The sequence below is a fragment of the Sprattus sprattus genome (assembly GCF_963457725.1).
Source record: "Sprattus sprattus genome assembly, chromosome: 1".
NCBI lineage: Eukaryota > Metazoa > Chordata > Actinopteri > Clupeiformes > Clupeidae > Sprattus > Sprattus sprattus.
In genome coordinates, this window is record NC_137920.1 from 13776320 (window position 1) to 13792842 (window position 16523).

General features: G+C 41.6%; 1 protein-coding gene across 4 annotated transcripts in view; it reads left to right on the top strand.

Moving 5' to 3' along the window:
- Positions 1-577: 577 nt before the first annotated feature.
- The window catches only part of LOC308361862 (NACHT, LRR and PYD domains-containing protein 3-like), a 34745-nt gene continuing 18799 nt past the window's right edge, over positions 578-16523 (top strand). Inside the window, exons 1-5 of one of the 4 annotated variants that reach the window (XM_080834332.1) lie at positions 578-682; positions 7568-7737; positions 8301-8414; positions 8598-8714; positions 9779-10059. In XM_080834332.1, coding sequence (XP_080690458.1) covers positions 7592-7737; positions 8301-8414; positions 8598-8714; positions 9779-10059 — 658 coding nt within the window. In that variant the 5' untranslated portion in view covers positions 578-682; positions 7568-7591. The other 3 variants (XM_080834335.1, XM_080834334.1, XM_080834333.1) reach the window with 3 other exon arrangements.

Genomic DNA, 16523 nt, shown 5'->3' on the forward strand with positions numbered 1-16523 from the left:
TAAACTAAAGAGGGCAAATAATAGCAGAATACAGATATTTCTAGATGGCCTATAAACATGTCCGTACAAAGTGAGACAATTCTAGTCACATATCAGTGCTAAAACAGTCAAAGAGTCAGAAATGCTTTCAAAAAGTATATATTATTTCAGGTCACAATCAATTAAAACGTAGAAGCGTATACCTGGCTAGCACAGACAGACTGCTCTTCCTAGGCTAGAAGCTCTGTTTTTTAAGGCGGATCCAGAAAACCCCGAAAAGGACCTCATTCATTAATGTTACACATCAAACAAGACCGTTCCACCTTAAATCTTAAACGTTCACGCATGCGACCTGTCTGTGTCGAACGTGAACTATCTGTTCATTTCAATCTGTAATTATTTTCTTTTGTGAATGAAATATAATTATCACACAATAAATTAAATTAAGAACGCAGAATGATATGAAATACTACTAATAAATAAACCATTATTTTCTTGGGGGTGCTTTGGCTAATCCAGGGGGAGCTGTAGCACCCCCTAGCCCCTCCCTGGCGCCGCCCCTGGTTATGAAGTTGTTGTTTACATTTAGCATGATATTTTAGGAGTAGGTTATGGGGAATGCGTTATCGGGTTGGCAGCTGGAATGGATAAGAGCCCATGGGTAGCGTTCTAGGGCAAGTCTCTGAGCTGAAACTCGGAAAAGGTAGTTCTGAGTTGTCTCGTAATAGCCGAGCCTACGCTACAGTCGACATTTTGAGTGTCCACGGCGCACTAGCCTTTGACCTAGTTTTTGTTTTCTGCTGTTTTAATGTAGCTTGCCCGCTTCAGGGTAAGTAGTAAATATGTCAAAGTGATAATAATGACTGAGTATGCGAATTATCTTTGCCGTCGTCTGTATGCGATTGGGACAGAGAGCTTTTAGACAACTGTTCAGTAGGGCAACATGAAATAACGCAATAATAGCCCAATGACAGGGAAATCGGCTACATCAGACCTTATTAGGAGAAATCAAATAATTCCCGAACGGGTAAGGACTTTCTCTTCCTTACTTGCTCCATATCTAAATCTCAAATAATCTAAAACGATCACTGAAACAAACACTAACAACCAACTCACAAGTTCAGTCAAAGCGTCGCGTCAAAAAAAATAACCACTTCTCTAGGCCTAGTCTCCACGAGCCCGGTTATTTTTGAAACCATGAACAGTTCCATGTTCCTGGTTGTATGTTCTGTACACAAGCAACCGTGCTTTTGGAACCCTGAAACCGTGGTTTTTTGAAACCGGAGTCCAAGGTGGGGTTTTCGGCCAGGGTTGGTTTCACCGGGTGCGTGTGGACACTGCAACCGTGATTGTTTTTCCCGTTTACGCCATAGCTGCGAGCCTGCTTCACTTCAGCACGCACACAGCAATGACGTTAACGGGAAAAACACAGCAGCGGTTAGCAGAAGTTGACGTGAGCTCTTTCAAAAATGAAGTGGATGTTGTTTATTGCCATGCTGTCGGCATTATGTGGTTGTCACACGCAGTTGCTGCGCGCCATTGTTGTTTGTATTTGGTGATTTCTTTTTCCGGTATCTTTTCATTGGTTAAAACAGCCTTCCCATTTTACCTTACATCACCACTTATGGTTGTGGCATGTGTATTACACGTGCATTGTGTCACTTGGTGGCGGCTTCCACGGTTGCATGTGTACGGAGTATTTTTATTACACCACTCGTGTGGACGCGGAGCAAAACTCCGGTTTCAAAAATAACCGGGCTCGTGGAGCTGAGTGAAGACACAAGATTGTCAAGGCAAACAGCACTACTGTGCGGGAAAGGTAAACTGTTCTGAACGGTAAAGCTAAAGTGTGCTAGTGCTGGGTTTTGTGAAAACCTTTCCTGGCTTTAGTTAGTTGTGTTGGTTTTGGTTGTCCCCGCTGTCTTTTGTTTTAAAATCCACGATTAAATAATTTAAATTACAAATCTTAACTTCTAGCATGATTAATGGCTATACTGTTGGCCATGCGTGTTCTATGAGAGGGTTTGCAGATGTATTTGGTAAGAGCAATTGGGAGCCTCAAGTCCCACATTACATCTAGTCATAGAATAAAGCGATTCGCCAAAGAAAGGATTTTGTCCGATCAAGCAGTTGACATTACCATCCATAAGTAATTTAATTGAGCTTGTAAATGTCAGATCGTTTCGCCTCATTGAAAGAGAGGAGAATACCACTGTACAAGTACATTGGGCTGGAGCTTCCTCTATGTCAGGGGTTTTCAACTGGTTTTGTCCCAGGGACCACCGTTCTCATAGACATGTATAGGTAGACACCGCCTCCACTGCTTCTCGGTGAAACGCGTCGCCGCCATTTTGGGAAAGGAGCTCTCTGCCGTCAGAGGTCTGTCAGACGTGTCAAACTAGCGCAAGTTGCCAGGAGCTGCGGTTTATCTGGATAAAAATCACGATAACCTTTTACATTTCGCAACCAATTTCATGAAGTATTCAAGGGTTTATGCTCTACGTGAAGTGTGTGAAAAAGATTTGCCTCTACGTTACTTTGAATCTCGCTAGTTTAATCGCCAGTCATACATGTGCATGGGTCTATAATAAACGCTCGTGCATTTTGAAAATACTGAGAAGATCTATAAACTATCGAAATAGTGCTTCTTTAGTTACTACGTATTGACCATCATTAAGAGAAAGAGCATACATCAAATAGTGAGAAACTGGCAGTCAGTGTGTTTTTCATAGTTTAATAGTTCCTTTTCAAGTATGTGCATTAAGAAACCTTGAACAGTGCAATTGGCAATACACAGTTATTTCACAAATCAACATTAGGCTACAAAAAAAATCTATATATTTCTATAGCAGTAAAAATATACACATCTCAATATATACAGTACTGTGCAAAAGTTTTAGGCAGGTGTGAAAAAATGCTGTAAACTAAGAATGCTTTCAAAAATGGAAGTGTTAACAGTTTATTTTCATCAATTCTTCATAAATTAACAAAATGCAGTGAAGGAACAGAAGAAAATTCTAAATTAAATCAATATTTGGTGTGACCACCCTTTGCCTTCAAAATAGCATCAATTCTTCCAGATACACTTGCGCAGTTTTTGAAGGAACACGGCTGGTAAATTGTTCCAAACATCTTAGAGAACTAACCACAGATCTTCTGTGGATGTAGGCTTCCTAAAATTCTTCTGTCTCTTCATGTAAACCCAGACAGACTCGATGATGTAGAGATTAGGGCTCTGTGGGGGTCATACCATCACTTGCAGGACTTTCTGTTCTTCTTTAAGCTGAAGATAGTTGTTAATGACATTGGCTGTATGTTTGGGGTTATGTTCCTGCTGCAGAATACATTTGGTGCCAATCATACGCCTCCCTGATGGTATTGCATGATGGATTAGTATCTGCCTGTATTTCTCAGCATTGAGGACACCATTCATCCTGACCAAATCTCCAACTCCACTTGCAGAAATGCAGCCCCAAACTGGAAAGGAACCTCTACCATGCTTCACTGTTGCCTGCAGACTCTCATTATTGTACCTCTCTCCAGCCTCCAGCGAACAAACTGCCTTCTTCTACAGCCAAATATTTCTAATTTTGACTCATCAGTCCAGAGCACCTTCTGCCATGTTTCTGCACCCTAGTTTCTATGTTTACGTGCTTAGTTCAGTCACTTGGCCTTGTTTCCTTGTCGGGGTAGAGCTTTTTGGCTGCAACTCTTCCATGAAGACCACTTCTGGCCAGACTTCCCCGGACAGTAAATGTCTGTACCACTGGTTTCTGCCAGTTCTGAGCTGATGCCACTGCTTGAAATCTTCCGATTTCGAAGGTAAATAAGCTTGATGTGTTTTTCATCAGCTGCATTAAGTTTCCTTGGCTGAACACTGCGTCTACGATCCTCAACGTCTTCTTCAAAAGAGCTGGAACTGCACATTTTGAAACCCCTGTCTGCTTTGAAATCTTTGTCTGGGAGAGACCCTGCTGATGCAGTATAACTACGTTGTGTCTTGTTGCTGTGCTCAGTCTTACCATGTAAATGGATAAAAAATAAACATTTATTGTTTACATTTTTCAAAGCATTCTTAGTATATAGCATTTTTTCACACCTGCCTAAAACTTTTGCACAGTACTGTACATAGCCTACACATCTCAATAGTTGAACTGTAATATAAATAACATAGCATATATATAATACAATATAATATAATGACTCAGTATAATGTGCAATGGAATAACATATGATATATATAATATGTGATACAATATAATATATTTTAAGTATGAGTATATATTCATATTATAATATATATACAGCCGCGGAAAAAATTAAGAGACCACTTCAAAATGATCAGTTTCTCTGGTTTTACTATTTATTGGTATGTGTTAAAGTAAAATGTACATTTTAGTTTTATTCTATAACCTACTGGCAACATTCCTACCAAATTTCAAATAAAAATATTGTCATTTAGATCGTTTATTTGCAGAAAAATGAAAATTGGTCAAAATAGCAAAAATGATGCAGTGTCTTCAGATCTCGAATAATGCAAAGAAAACAAGCTCATATTCATTTTTAAACTACACAATACTAATGCTTACACTTAGGAAGAGTTCAGAAATCAATATTAGGTGGAATAACGTTGATTTAAAATCACAACTTTCATGTGTCTTGGCATGCTCTCCACCAGTCTTTCACATTGCCGTTGGGTGACTTTATGCTACTCCTGGCGCAAGAATTCAAGCAGCTCGGCTTCTTTTCATGGCTTGTGACCATCCATCTTCCTCTTGATCACATTTCAGAGGTTTTTTTTGGGATTCAGGTCTCGAAATTGGGCTGGCCATGACAGGGTCCTGATCTGGTGGTACTCCATCCACACCTTTACTGGCCTGGCTGTGTGGCATGGAGCATTGCCCTGCTGGAAAAAACATTTCTCAGAGTTGGGGAACATTGTCAGAGCAAAAGGAAGCAAGTTTTTCTTCCGGGACAACGTTGTACTTTGCCTGGCTGAGGTTTGTAAAAGACCATAAGGATTGAACCAAAGCGGACTGGAAGGTCTCATAGTTCGTCTTCTCTGATGAGTCCAATTTTCAGCTTTGCCCAACACATGGTCGTCTGATGGTTAGACGGAGACCTGGAGAGGCCTACAAGCCACAGAGTCTTGCACCTACTGTGAAATTGGACTCATCAGAGAAGACGAACTAACAAACTTGCTGAAGTGTTTTTTCCAGCAGGGCAATGCTCCATGTAGTAGCGAGATTCAAAGTAACGTAGAGGCAAATCTTTTTCACACACTTCACGTAGAGCATAAACCTTTGAATACTCCATGAAATTGGTTGCGAAATGTAAAAGGTTATCGTGATTTTTATCCAGAAAAACCGCAGCTCCTGGCAACTTGCGCTTGTTTGACACGTCTGACAGACCTCTGACGGCAGAGAGCTCCTTTCCCAAAATGGCGGCGACGCGTTTCGCCGAGGCAACGGGCTGAAGCAGTGGAGGCGGTGTCTATCTATACATGTCTATGACCGTTCTGACTAGAAAGTAATCCGCGGCCCACTGATGTGCCTGCGCGCGTGCGTGTGTGCGTTCGTTCGTGCATGTGTGGGGAGAGGGGAGACGTTTCAGTGTAATATCTGGGCATGGTGAAGTCCACACAGCCTGTCTATTCGTGGCGAAATGGTAGACAGCGACAGTCTCATATCATTCTCTTGCCCTGTACTTATTCTTCAAAAAAAAAAAAATGCTCTCACATAGTTTGAAAGTTTGCAAAATACACCTCATTGCTTTTGCAGCAAGCTCTGGAAATTCGGTCTGGCAACTTATCCAGAACTTAGCACAGGCTACCATAGACTGGATAGGTGCAAGGCTACATTCTGTCAGCGTGAATCACCTTTATATTATTTTAGACATATTTTTCTTATTTCAGACATGCTCTATGTATTTTGAATACTAACCATCCAATGTCTGTGTGAAAGAGCCCGTTACTTCGACTACCGTGTTATGAGGAGATGCAAAGTTCCTGATGTTTAGTTTGTGTTGTATAAAGGACTAGGCCTATTTACACTAGTGTCCGACAAGGCAACCCATCTTTTCTATTTTTGATAGCCTCAAACCTATACAGCATGCATTGCAAGACATGTTAACTGTATTATATCGTGCTTAGTTTGATCTTTGAAACATATGTTCTTTGTTTTATAGTAAGTGATGACTTGATTGGACAATACAACTGACTAACAGACACCTAATTATCATGGTGCGAATTTAAAGTCCACAGTCCAAGAGGCTTGTTGATATATTTTCGTCTGCAAAACTTGTAGGCGGTGAGGTTTAATGTAATTTGCAAGTGTATCCTTGTCCGAGGTTAAACGTAATTATTTTCTTAAACTTTTTTGTAGACCTAGTTGGGTCATCAATCAATTTCTGTGTAGACAGCAGGCTTTTGCTAAACTCAGTTATTTATTCGCAGATAGACTTACTTATTCGAATCCTCGGTTGCATCTTTAAAAAAGGAGAGTAGTGTTAACTCGCCTGTAGATGGCAGAGGTTACCACATTCTGAAATCATTAGGAAGGCTTCAAATAGGACAACATCAATTAAAAACACCTTTTCAACTATAGCCTTCACACAATGGCTTAATGTATTAATATATATAATATATGTTATTGTATTGTTGTTTTCCAAACAAATCTGACATAATTGCAGTAGCAATGCAATGACATGTATATAATAATTATCCAAATGATAAAGAAACATGTCGGCTTAATATTCTAAAAAGCATGACATCTAGTCTACACACACACACACACACACACAAACACACACACACAAACACAAACACACAAATTTATCAATGGTATTTTACATTAGGAAAATGTTCTTTTTTCTTTACCCTAATGGGCCGTAGTCATTTATAAATGACGGTACCCCAAAATAAAGGTCAAAGGTCAAATGTGGAAAGTGAGCTCCAAATATTTATTCTAGACCTAAACACACTTAAAATCAAAGGTCTGTAATTTTGTTTCCATGTATAATCTCCACAAGGCCCATAGAGGGTTAATAACAGTAGGTTAACATGTGAATCAGCTGTTTAGGTTTTTGTGCTTTGTGAGCTGCATGTATGTTTGTGAGGTACTCTTAATTCAGGTATGGAAATTGGAAATTTTATATGAATTGACCAACTGATCTGCCTAGGTCACAAAGCAGTCTACCTCTGTGTTGCCATTCCCAAGCTGGGCTTTGCAGAATTCGGTCATCATAGTCCGTCATGACAAGCTTGTTTTATGCCAGTGTAACTTAATTTGTCTATTATTAAGAGATAAGCTAAGTTTTGGGATACTTCTCTGTTGCTTTGAGTATGAAGTAATATGTATTTCCAGTCTCTTGATTTATGTATCTTATATGTAGCTAAATCAATTTCTAGTAAATTAACAAAATGTATTTGTGGATTATACAGGGCTATAAAGTCACTGCAGCTTTTGAACTGATTCTTTATAATTTTTTTCGGCTGTTCTGGAATGGGATTTAAATTAGTCCAAATGTTTTAATTAAATTGATAAGTATGCTACACAGAGGCTATAATGTTTTTCACTCTGCTGTTCAGGCCCAGGGAGTCACAAATTCTGAAATGAATGAAGACGTAGAGGAGGCTGCAGGTTACAGTAAGACACTCAGACCAGAGTCTGCACTACACAGCTGTGTGACCATGAAGAATGACCAGGACATGGATGATCCTGGAAACATGAGCAGCACATCAGCACAGACCAATGAAGGGTGAGTATAGAAAGCTTGAATTCACTCACTGAAATACAAACTTGCTTAAAGACACACTCACCCATGTACAAACACACACACAGACACACACACTGGGACCAAAACATATTGAGATGAAATGCAGTTATAACCGACCGACCGACCGACCGACCGACCGACCGACCGACCGACCGACCGACCGACCGACCGACCGACCGACCGACCGACCGACCGACCGACCGACCGACCGACCGACCGACCGACCGACCGACCGACCGACCGACCGACCGACCGACCGACCGACCGACCGACCGACCGACCGACCGACCGACCGACCGACCGACCGACAGACAGACAGACAGACAGACAGACAGACAGACAGACAGACAGACAGACAGACAGACAGACAGACAGACAGACAGACAGACAGACAGACAGACAGACAGACAGACAGACAGACAGACAGACAGACCGACCGACAGACAGACATTGGTGCAGATATTGTTATAACATTAAGTGTAAACACATCCACAGAGAAATTAGTCTATGTTGATTGGTTTCTTTTGTCTCTGTGTGTTTTGTAGACGACACACACACAGACCTCCATCTCCAGTGCCCAGCTGTGTGTCCATGAAGAGTGACCAGTCCATGCCTGAACCTCTTAACTTCAGCAGTGGACCAGTGCCATCAGGTCTAAAGTGAGTAGTTTTTATAGGATTAATTCAAACATGTCGGTGTTGTCACATGCAATTCTACACACACACACACACACACACACACACACACACACACACACACACACACACACACACACACACACACACACACACACACACACACACACACTTTTCTGATTGGTCTCTTGTGTCTCCTTGTGTTAGTAGACGACACACACACAGACCTCCATCCCCAGTGCCCAGTTGTGTGTCATTGAAGAGTGATCAGTCCATGGAACCGCCACTCAATTTCAGTAGTGAACCAGTTCCATCAGGTCTAAAGTGAGTAGTTTTTATATGATTTATTCAAACAAGACAGTGTTGTCACATCCAATTCTACACACACACACACACACACACACACACACACACACAAACACACATACACACACACACACACACACACACAAACACGGAAATGCACATGTGACACACATTTCTTTTCTTCTGAGTCTGCAGTGTGTTGAGGCCTCCTCTGCATGAACACATGAAGTCAGCATGGAATATGTTGCTTAGCAACACCTGAAACTTTAATAACTAAGCATTTTTATAACTAAGCATGTGGTCGCTGATGTCTACATTGCCCATATTAAGTAACCACACTTGGCACTCTTTGGCACTCTTTTTTTCATGAGGGTGAAAGTAGCTGAATTTCCATTCACCCTAATTATATCATAAAGATTAACAGACATTGAAGTACCTATCAAGGTGTAAGGGAGTTCTTCTTGTAAATGATTCAGACAAGCGTGGAACTGCTTGTGCCGCAGTGCCAATACCTTACTCTACAATGCCAATACCTTACTTCTCCTTGCCACAGGAGATTCTTCTTCTCCTCTGCTGTCACATCCACACTGACTATATTCACATTGAGTCAGCTGATTGATACTCCTGTCTTGTTGGCTCATTTTAATTTGTATGCACCTAAGGCAGGCCATGTAGACAGACATTCCAAAGAAAGTCTCCAGCTTTCAGGTGCACTAATTGGTAAAAACTGGCAAATTATACAATTCAGCGTCCAGGTATTTCTCAAATTCCTGAAATGAATCACATCCAGTTCATCAGGGTTGGGATTCCATGATTGTACTGGTGCCTGGACGTCACACTAATTGGTGAAAATTGACATATTATTATATTTGCTGAAGTGAAATGTAGTCCAGTCTGCTTTTATGTGAGGGTATTAATGAATTATCTCCACCATGGGTAAAAACCTTAAGACACTAAAATTAGTTTCTTCATTAGTCAAATAATAAGTGTTCTTCATGTTATGTCTCTGCAGTACTGATCTAAATGTTTCTACATTAACTATCCCTTGTTTACTAGTTCTGCTCCATGTTCTGTGTCTGCAGCGAACTGAGTGCTGATCTGACCCAGGATCAGTCCAGGTGTGGAGTATGTGAGAGGGTACTGAGGGACCTAGTCATCACCACCTGTGGACACAGTTTCTGCAGGCAGTGCATCAGCAGCTACTGGGAGAAGCCTGGACTACCAGGAGACCAAGCCTGTCCCCAGTGTGTAAAGACATGCAGAACTCAACCTCCTCTACAGCCTCTTCTGGATGAACACACAGACATGGTAGAAAGCAGCAGACAGCACACTGAACACACACTAGACAGAAGGATTAAACCAGGTGAGGGTTTCCTGATGTTCTTACTTTTATGAGATCTGATGAAGGAGTAGCGGTTACACTTTTGAATGATCATATATTTATAATGCATTATTCTGTCTTAAAATTATAACCATTTATAATGAACTGAGACAATGTATCATAAAGAGTCATTGTGAAGACATATACATAATTATAATGAGTGTTACAATGACTTATAGCTACTTTAAAATGCATTATTAATGCCCTTATAGGGCCTTATAGGTGTGTAGGTGGTCACACTATAGACTACATTACACCACAGACTTCATTACCCAGAGTTCCCTTATCTCTTCAATGCCCTTATCTACTCTTCTCATGCTCTGTATGGTCACGGCAAAGGTGATAAAAAGAATGACGCGTTTTCCCCATATAAACTGCGGCAAGCCTCAAATTCACTCTCTCTCTCGTTTGGTCTTTCATCAAACTACCATTCAAAATAGAGATACCAAACCCTCTAAAGAATTCTTCATCAGGACAAAGGACGACACGACGAATCATAGCCTTCAGAACTTCTGATCAAAGTTCTAAACTATTTGAAATCGTTTAGTTGCAACGCAGTCTGCGGCGAGATAAGGAGAAAAGGGAGGGAGAGGGAGAGATCGGAAGAGAGGAGAGCCCAGTGAAGTAGTGGTCCTTGGAGAAGTGGGTATACTCTTATTTATATCGATAGTACTATATACTGCAGCCCAGCAGTTTTGTTTGAATACGAGCAAGGCGACCGGCTCCCTTCTCATCCATTCAACGTCGACGACCATTCATCCTTCGTTTCTCCACTGACGACCTCAAGGCCGTCCGAGGGCTTCATCTGACGAGAAGAAGCAGAAGGCCCCGGGACATTCCACGAAGCCTGTGCTCCGCGCTGCTCCACGGAAGTCCGGCAGAAAACATCTTGGTCGCTACGCAAGAGCGATCGAAGTAAGGCTAAATATCTGGGCAGAATTTAGTTTTATATGTATGTTTTAATCTATGTGAGAAGTATTGTTATTTTGTTTCATTGAGATTTAAATGCAATCTTAAATTCACAATCTACACGGTCTTTGACCGTTTATAATCTTGCTTGGTTCTATTGCTTTTAATTAGATAGTGCATGCACGTCTATCTCTCTCTCTCTCTCCCTAACTCCCTTTTGCATCACCACCTGAACAGACACACACGCACATCGTGATTTCAGTGTTGTGGAATATCTTGTGTTAAATTAAGGCCTAGCTTAGATTTAGTCCTTAAGACAAGAAATTCCTTTGTTAACACTATTTACTCTGCGCCCCTTCCCCCAACGAAGTTGGCGCGTAAGAAACAAAGAGCTCAGATTTCGGTCCTGCAGCCAAAGTTAATTCGTGTCTGCGCATCCTTCATATCACGCTCTTTAGCTGTAATAGAATATTAATAAAGCACGCTAAAGTTGAAGAATGGACAGGAGGCAGAGTCGGTTTCAGTTGGCTTGTATTGCAGCATGGAGACCCCTCTCTCTGTTGGTTCAAGAACGGTCTAACCTGATGCAGTATGCTATCAGGTTTTATACAAAGAGAAGTGGGTGTGGGATACAGTGAGAGGGTCACCTATGGGGGGATGGGGATGCCAGGACACAAGGCCTCTAGCAGGAAGAGGGGGGGGAGGGTCACATGTCATTTGCATTGGATCTCAGTGAGAGACAGACGTAGTATACGTTCAGAGTGAGTTGTAGATACAGAGAAGTACATCTTTACCTATAATAATAACAATAATTCCAGTTCCATCAGTCCCCCAATTGAGCATATATATGCTCACACAATAATAACCAGGCAACAGCCAATCAGGGCAGGACACATCGAAATATGTTACAGATAGGGATGATACAAATTAACAGTGGTTAACAGTGGAATATCTATTTGCAGTTCCATCAGTAGTTATCTTGTGACCACACAGAGCCCACATGCAGAGTCCTTCTGCCATGTTCTCTGGGTGGGTAGTCTCTACCATGTCAAGACGTGCTGAATCAGGTGCTGAAACACCAAGCACGTGGATGGCCAGTTGATGAGTTCAGGTTTCCTTTGTGTCCACAGGGTTGTCAAGAGTCCTTTTGTTTAGGCTGAGTGTGTATCTCTGAGGAGAGCTGGACAGTCCATGACCTCAGCCGGAGCCAAAAACACCCGGGACACAGGGAGGTGTTAGATAGGGTGTGTTGATGGCTGCAGATGGGCAGGGGAGGGGTAGTCTTCTCCTAAAGTGTTGTGTGTGATCTCAGGGTCCGCATGAGAAACCACAACAGTATGAGGGGTTTTAGAGCCATTCAAACATTTGCATTTGACTGTGATATGGGGGAGGGGGAGGGGTGCTTGGTAAAAGGATTCTGCAAGATTACTTAAGGGGTCAAGGCACATGGCTTGGAGTAAATTAAAATAAAGGTTGAAACAAACAAAGACAAATAGCACATGACTTTGACCAAATAAAAATAAAAAGGAATACAGTTGTGACAAACAAAAGACAACATAAAATAGTGCAGATAAGTCACAACAAGCCTTCAAATCCCCTATATGATAGCTTGGAAGCTATCACCTTTGAAAAGTAAATACAAGTTAAAGCAAGGCATTGTCAGACTTAAATCATACCAGACAATAAACAAAAACAGTCAAAAGTCATGTACCAGACAATAAACAAAGCAGTCAAAAGTGGTCAAAAGTATGTCAGTCTATATTCTCACTCAGTCAGTGAGTGGCATTGAAGTCATTCATTGGCTTGGAGTCGTGTAAGTACATTCATTCATCGGCTGGCCAGCCCAAACACACACACACACACACACGCGCGCGCTCTTGCGCAGTTGTTCGCTCAGAACACGCGTTGTCTGACTCGCGGGGAAACACAGACAAGAGAGCGCTTGCGCAGTTGTTCGCTCAGAACACGCGTTGTCTGACTCGTGGGGAAACAAAGACAAGAGAAGTTAATAATCTGGTTACAACATGTAGGCAACACAGAACACAGAGAGTTAGCAGAAGTCTGCCTCCTCAACATTCACTGGCTTTGTGTGACTACCAGACAGATCACTTGAACAGCGAGCTCATTTGATTTTACTTAAAAGGGGCATTCCAACATATTGTGGGCCCCGCTAATGTGTCTATACATTTACGTATGTTTTTCCGTAAAGGCATCTTATTTCCATGTATCTTAAACATATACACCCAGGATGAAGGCTTTGTTAAAAGTCTTCACTCCTCTCCTTCTAACTGGCTAAGTTAGATCAATTTAGACAATGGGATAGATGGTGCTGTTTGAATCACTGATAGTCAAGCCTGGCCACTTTAAGAACAAAGACAACACAGATGGACGCACACAGGCTTACACAACGAACATGAAACACGGAACAGACAAACATATCACGCTGAAACAAACCAACCGAAACCGACCCGTCCTGGTCCTTATAATGAATAGTAAAAGTCAATTATAGCGAACGGGACTTTTTCTTTTATGTGCAAAGGTTTCTTTTGTTTGATGTGAGATCTCCCTACTTCTTCCGATTAAGGTTCTTCAGGGTTAGCACCCGGTTGGAGAGGCTTTACGATAGAGGACGTCTCTGTATGTACAGCGTTACACACAGAGTCCACCGGTACTCTCGGACTCACTGTTGTCCAGACACGTGGCCACAAGTACTACAAATCCGACGCCCGCGTCTGAGACTTTGTTTGAATATATATTGGGATTTAAACCTGAATACGATGCCTTTCACTGTGCTGCAGTGTCGGGTAAATATATATAAACTACTTTACTCAATGTGTGGAAAAGCAAGCGCTTTCCACAACTTTATCTCACTCACTCCAAACAAAAAAAACAATTTTGCACATAGAATGAAGCGTAAGTCGCTTACCGTTCCCGTTCAAAGTTTTTGAAGCGTTGGCTTGTATTCTTTTGCTGTTTCAGATAGATGTATATCTACCGGCATCGAAGGACCATCTAATAGAATATTAATAAAGCACGCTAAAGTTGAAGAATGGACAGGAGGCAGAGTCGGTTTCAGTTGGCTTGTATTGCAGCATGGAGACCCCTCTCGCTGTTGGTTCAAGAACGGTCTAACCTGATGCAGTATGCTATCAGGTTTTATACAAAGAGAAGTGGGTGTGGGATACAGTGAGAGGGTCACCTATGGGGGGATGGGGATGCCAGGACACAAGGCCTCTAGCAGGAAGAGGGGGGGGAGGGTCACATGTCATTTGCATTGGATCTCAGTGAGAGACAGACGTAGTATACGTTCAGAGTGAGTTGTAGATACAGAGAAGTACATCTTTACCTATAATAATAACAATAATTCCAGTTCCATCAGCTGCTTATCACCTGTGCGCACGCGCATAGTCTCCCTCTCACTTCTCCCCATCTCTCCATTGAGCGTGCGACCGCGTTAACTCGCAACTGCGCATACCCACACACGCACCCGCTCACACACGCACGCACCCTCTCTCTCTCACACACACACACACACGCACACACACACACACAGACAGAGACGGGAAGCTAACGCCTCCTCCTCTGCATTCCGGAGACAAACTACCTCATCCCAATTCCACTTTGTGCCTTACTCAATTGTTTTACTCCAGTGTTTAAGTGATTACTGTATACCTGATTCATTATTGACCATTAATTACCTTTTGTTACTTTTAATAAATTGTTTACTTTTACTTAAACAATTGTCTTGCCTGTTATTGTTCCAATATTCCACTGAAAGCCATTTTACGCCAACCAGATACTCTTGATTGCCTTCACTTGTCTAGTTATCCATGAAGTGTTATAGACTTGTATTTTAATTGTAATACGTTAGTGTTGTAATATTATACTAAGACTGTAGCATAGTGGTACAGCTAGAGTTTTCATCATTATGGTAAATTAATTATTAAATATTAATTACTAAAATTAATGATTATTACATTTTATGAGACTGATTTAATTAAACTATTGTAACAACCCCGGTTTTACCTACAGGCGCAAACTTCATAGAAAGTGTTACTGGAGTACCTTATAAGATAGGGGTCAGGAACCTTTTCAGCTGACAGAGCCGTACAAAAATAGAAAGATTTTTCCTAAAGGAGCCAGAAAAAAAACATAATATGAAGTTATTTTCATTGTCATTATTGATTTTGCGGATGTTCTTACACTGATAACACATTTATGTGCTTTTATACACAGAAAATACATTCCATTGCAACATCAAAGTGTATCAATAGTGTTTGGTCATTTTGTCATGTTTGACTAAAGATGCTAGTGTTTTTAAAATGAAATATTATATGATATATATTTTCTGCATACTTTGGGCCCTATCTTGCACCCAGCGCAATTGACATTGTCACCGACGCATGTATCATTCCTATCTTGCACCCGGCGCACAGCGCGATTTTCCCTGCAGAGGCGCGCTTCGAAATGAACTTGCGTCGACATGGGCGGGGGCGGAACAGAGAAGGCGTTTCTCTGGCGCAAGTGGTATTTTGCAGTTTCAAAACAACGCCGTGCGCCGTTCGCCATTGACCACAAAAAAGCTGGTCTAATGTCAGAGGCGCAATGTCTAAGGTCTGTAACGCGTATTCAGAACGCTATTTTAAGGGCGCATGTGCTTGCCCGCACAGTATAGGACCTATAGGCTACACTTTACTTCTGTCGTCTTCACAAGAGATTTACACCAATTTTTTGGCAAGCCATATATAATTACAAGGAAAATAAAGTATTTACCACATGAGGAAATTATTGTGATATCCATATCCAAGATAATTTAAAAATAGGCATACACCCAAATGATTCAGGTTAATTGTAATGGCGGTTCTGATGTCTGCCATCTCCTGGCAGATGAGCTGGGGACACACGCACACTGTCCATATCACAGTCTGCGGCGAGATAAGGAGAAAAGGGAGGGAGAGGGAGAGATCGGAAGAGAGGAGAGCCCAGTGAAGTAGTGGTCCTTGGAGAAGTGGGTATACTCTTATTTATTTTTAAGCAGCCCATACAGCACAGGATAAACACCCTGTTTTGAGAAGTGGGTATACTCAATGCTGACTGAAAAATAAGTGGGTACCTGCGTATACCCTGGACTACACCACTGGGAGAGCCTGATCAGTGGCTGGCCGCACGTGCACACACACACACACACACACACACACACACACACACACACACACTCACACTCACACTCACACTCACACTCACTCACTCGCTCTCTCTCTGGCAGATGAGCTGGGGACCAGTGTTGTTTTTGGCAGGCATTTTAGATTTAGTTTTAGTCTTAGTCTTTTTGACGAAATGCTTCTTAGTTTTAGTCCCATTTTAGTCATTTCTATCTTTGAAAGTTTTAGTCTTGTTTTAGTCCGACGAAAACTCCAAAGGTTTTAGTCTAGTTTTAGTCCGACGAAAACTCAAAAGGTTTTAGTCAAAAATCAAATATACATACGATGCGTGTATTTATTTAATAGGCCAATACATTTATCATAATGAAACACACT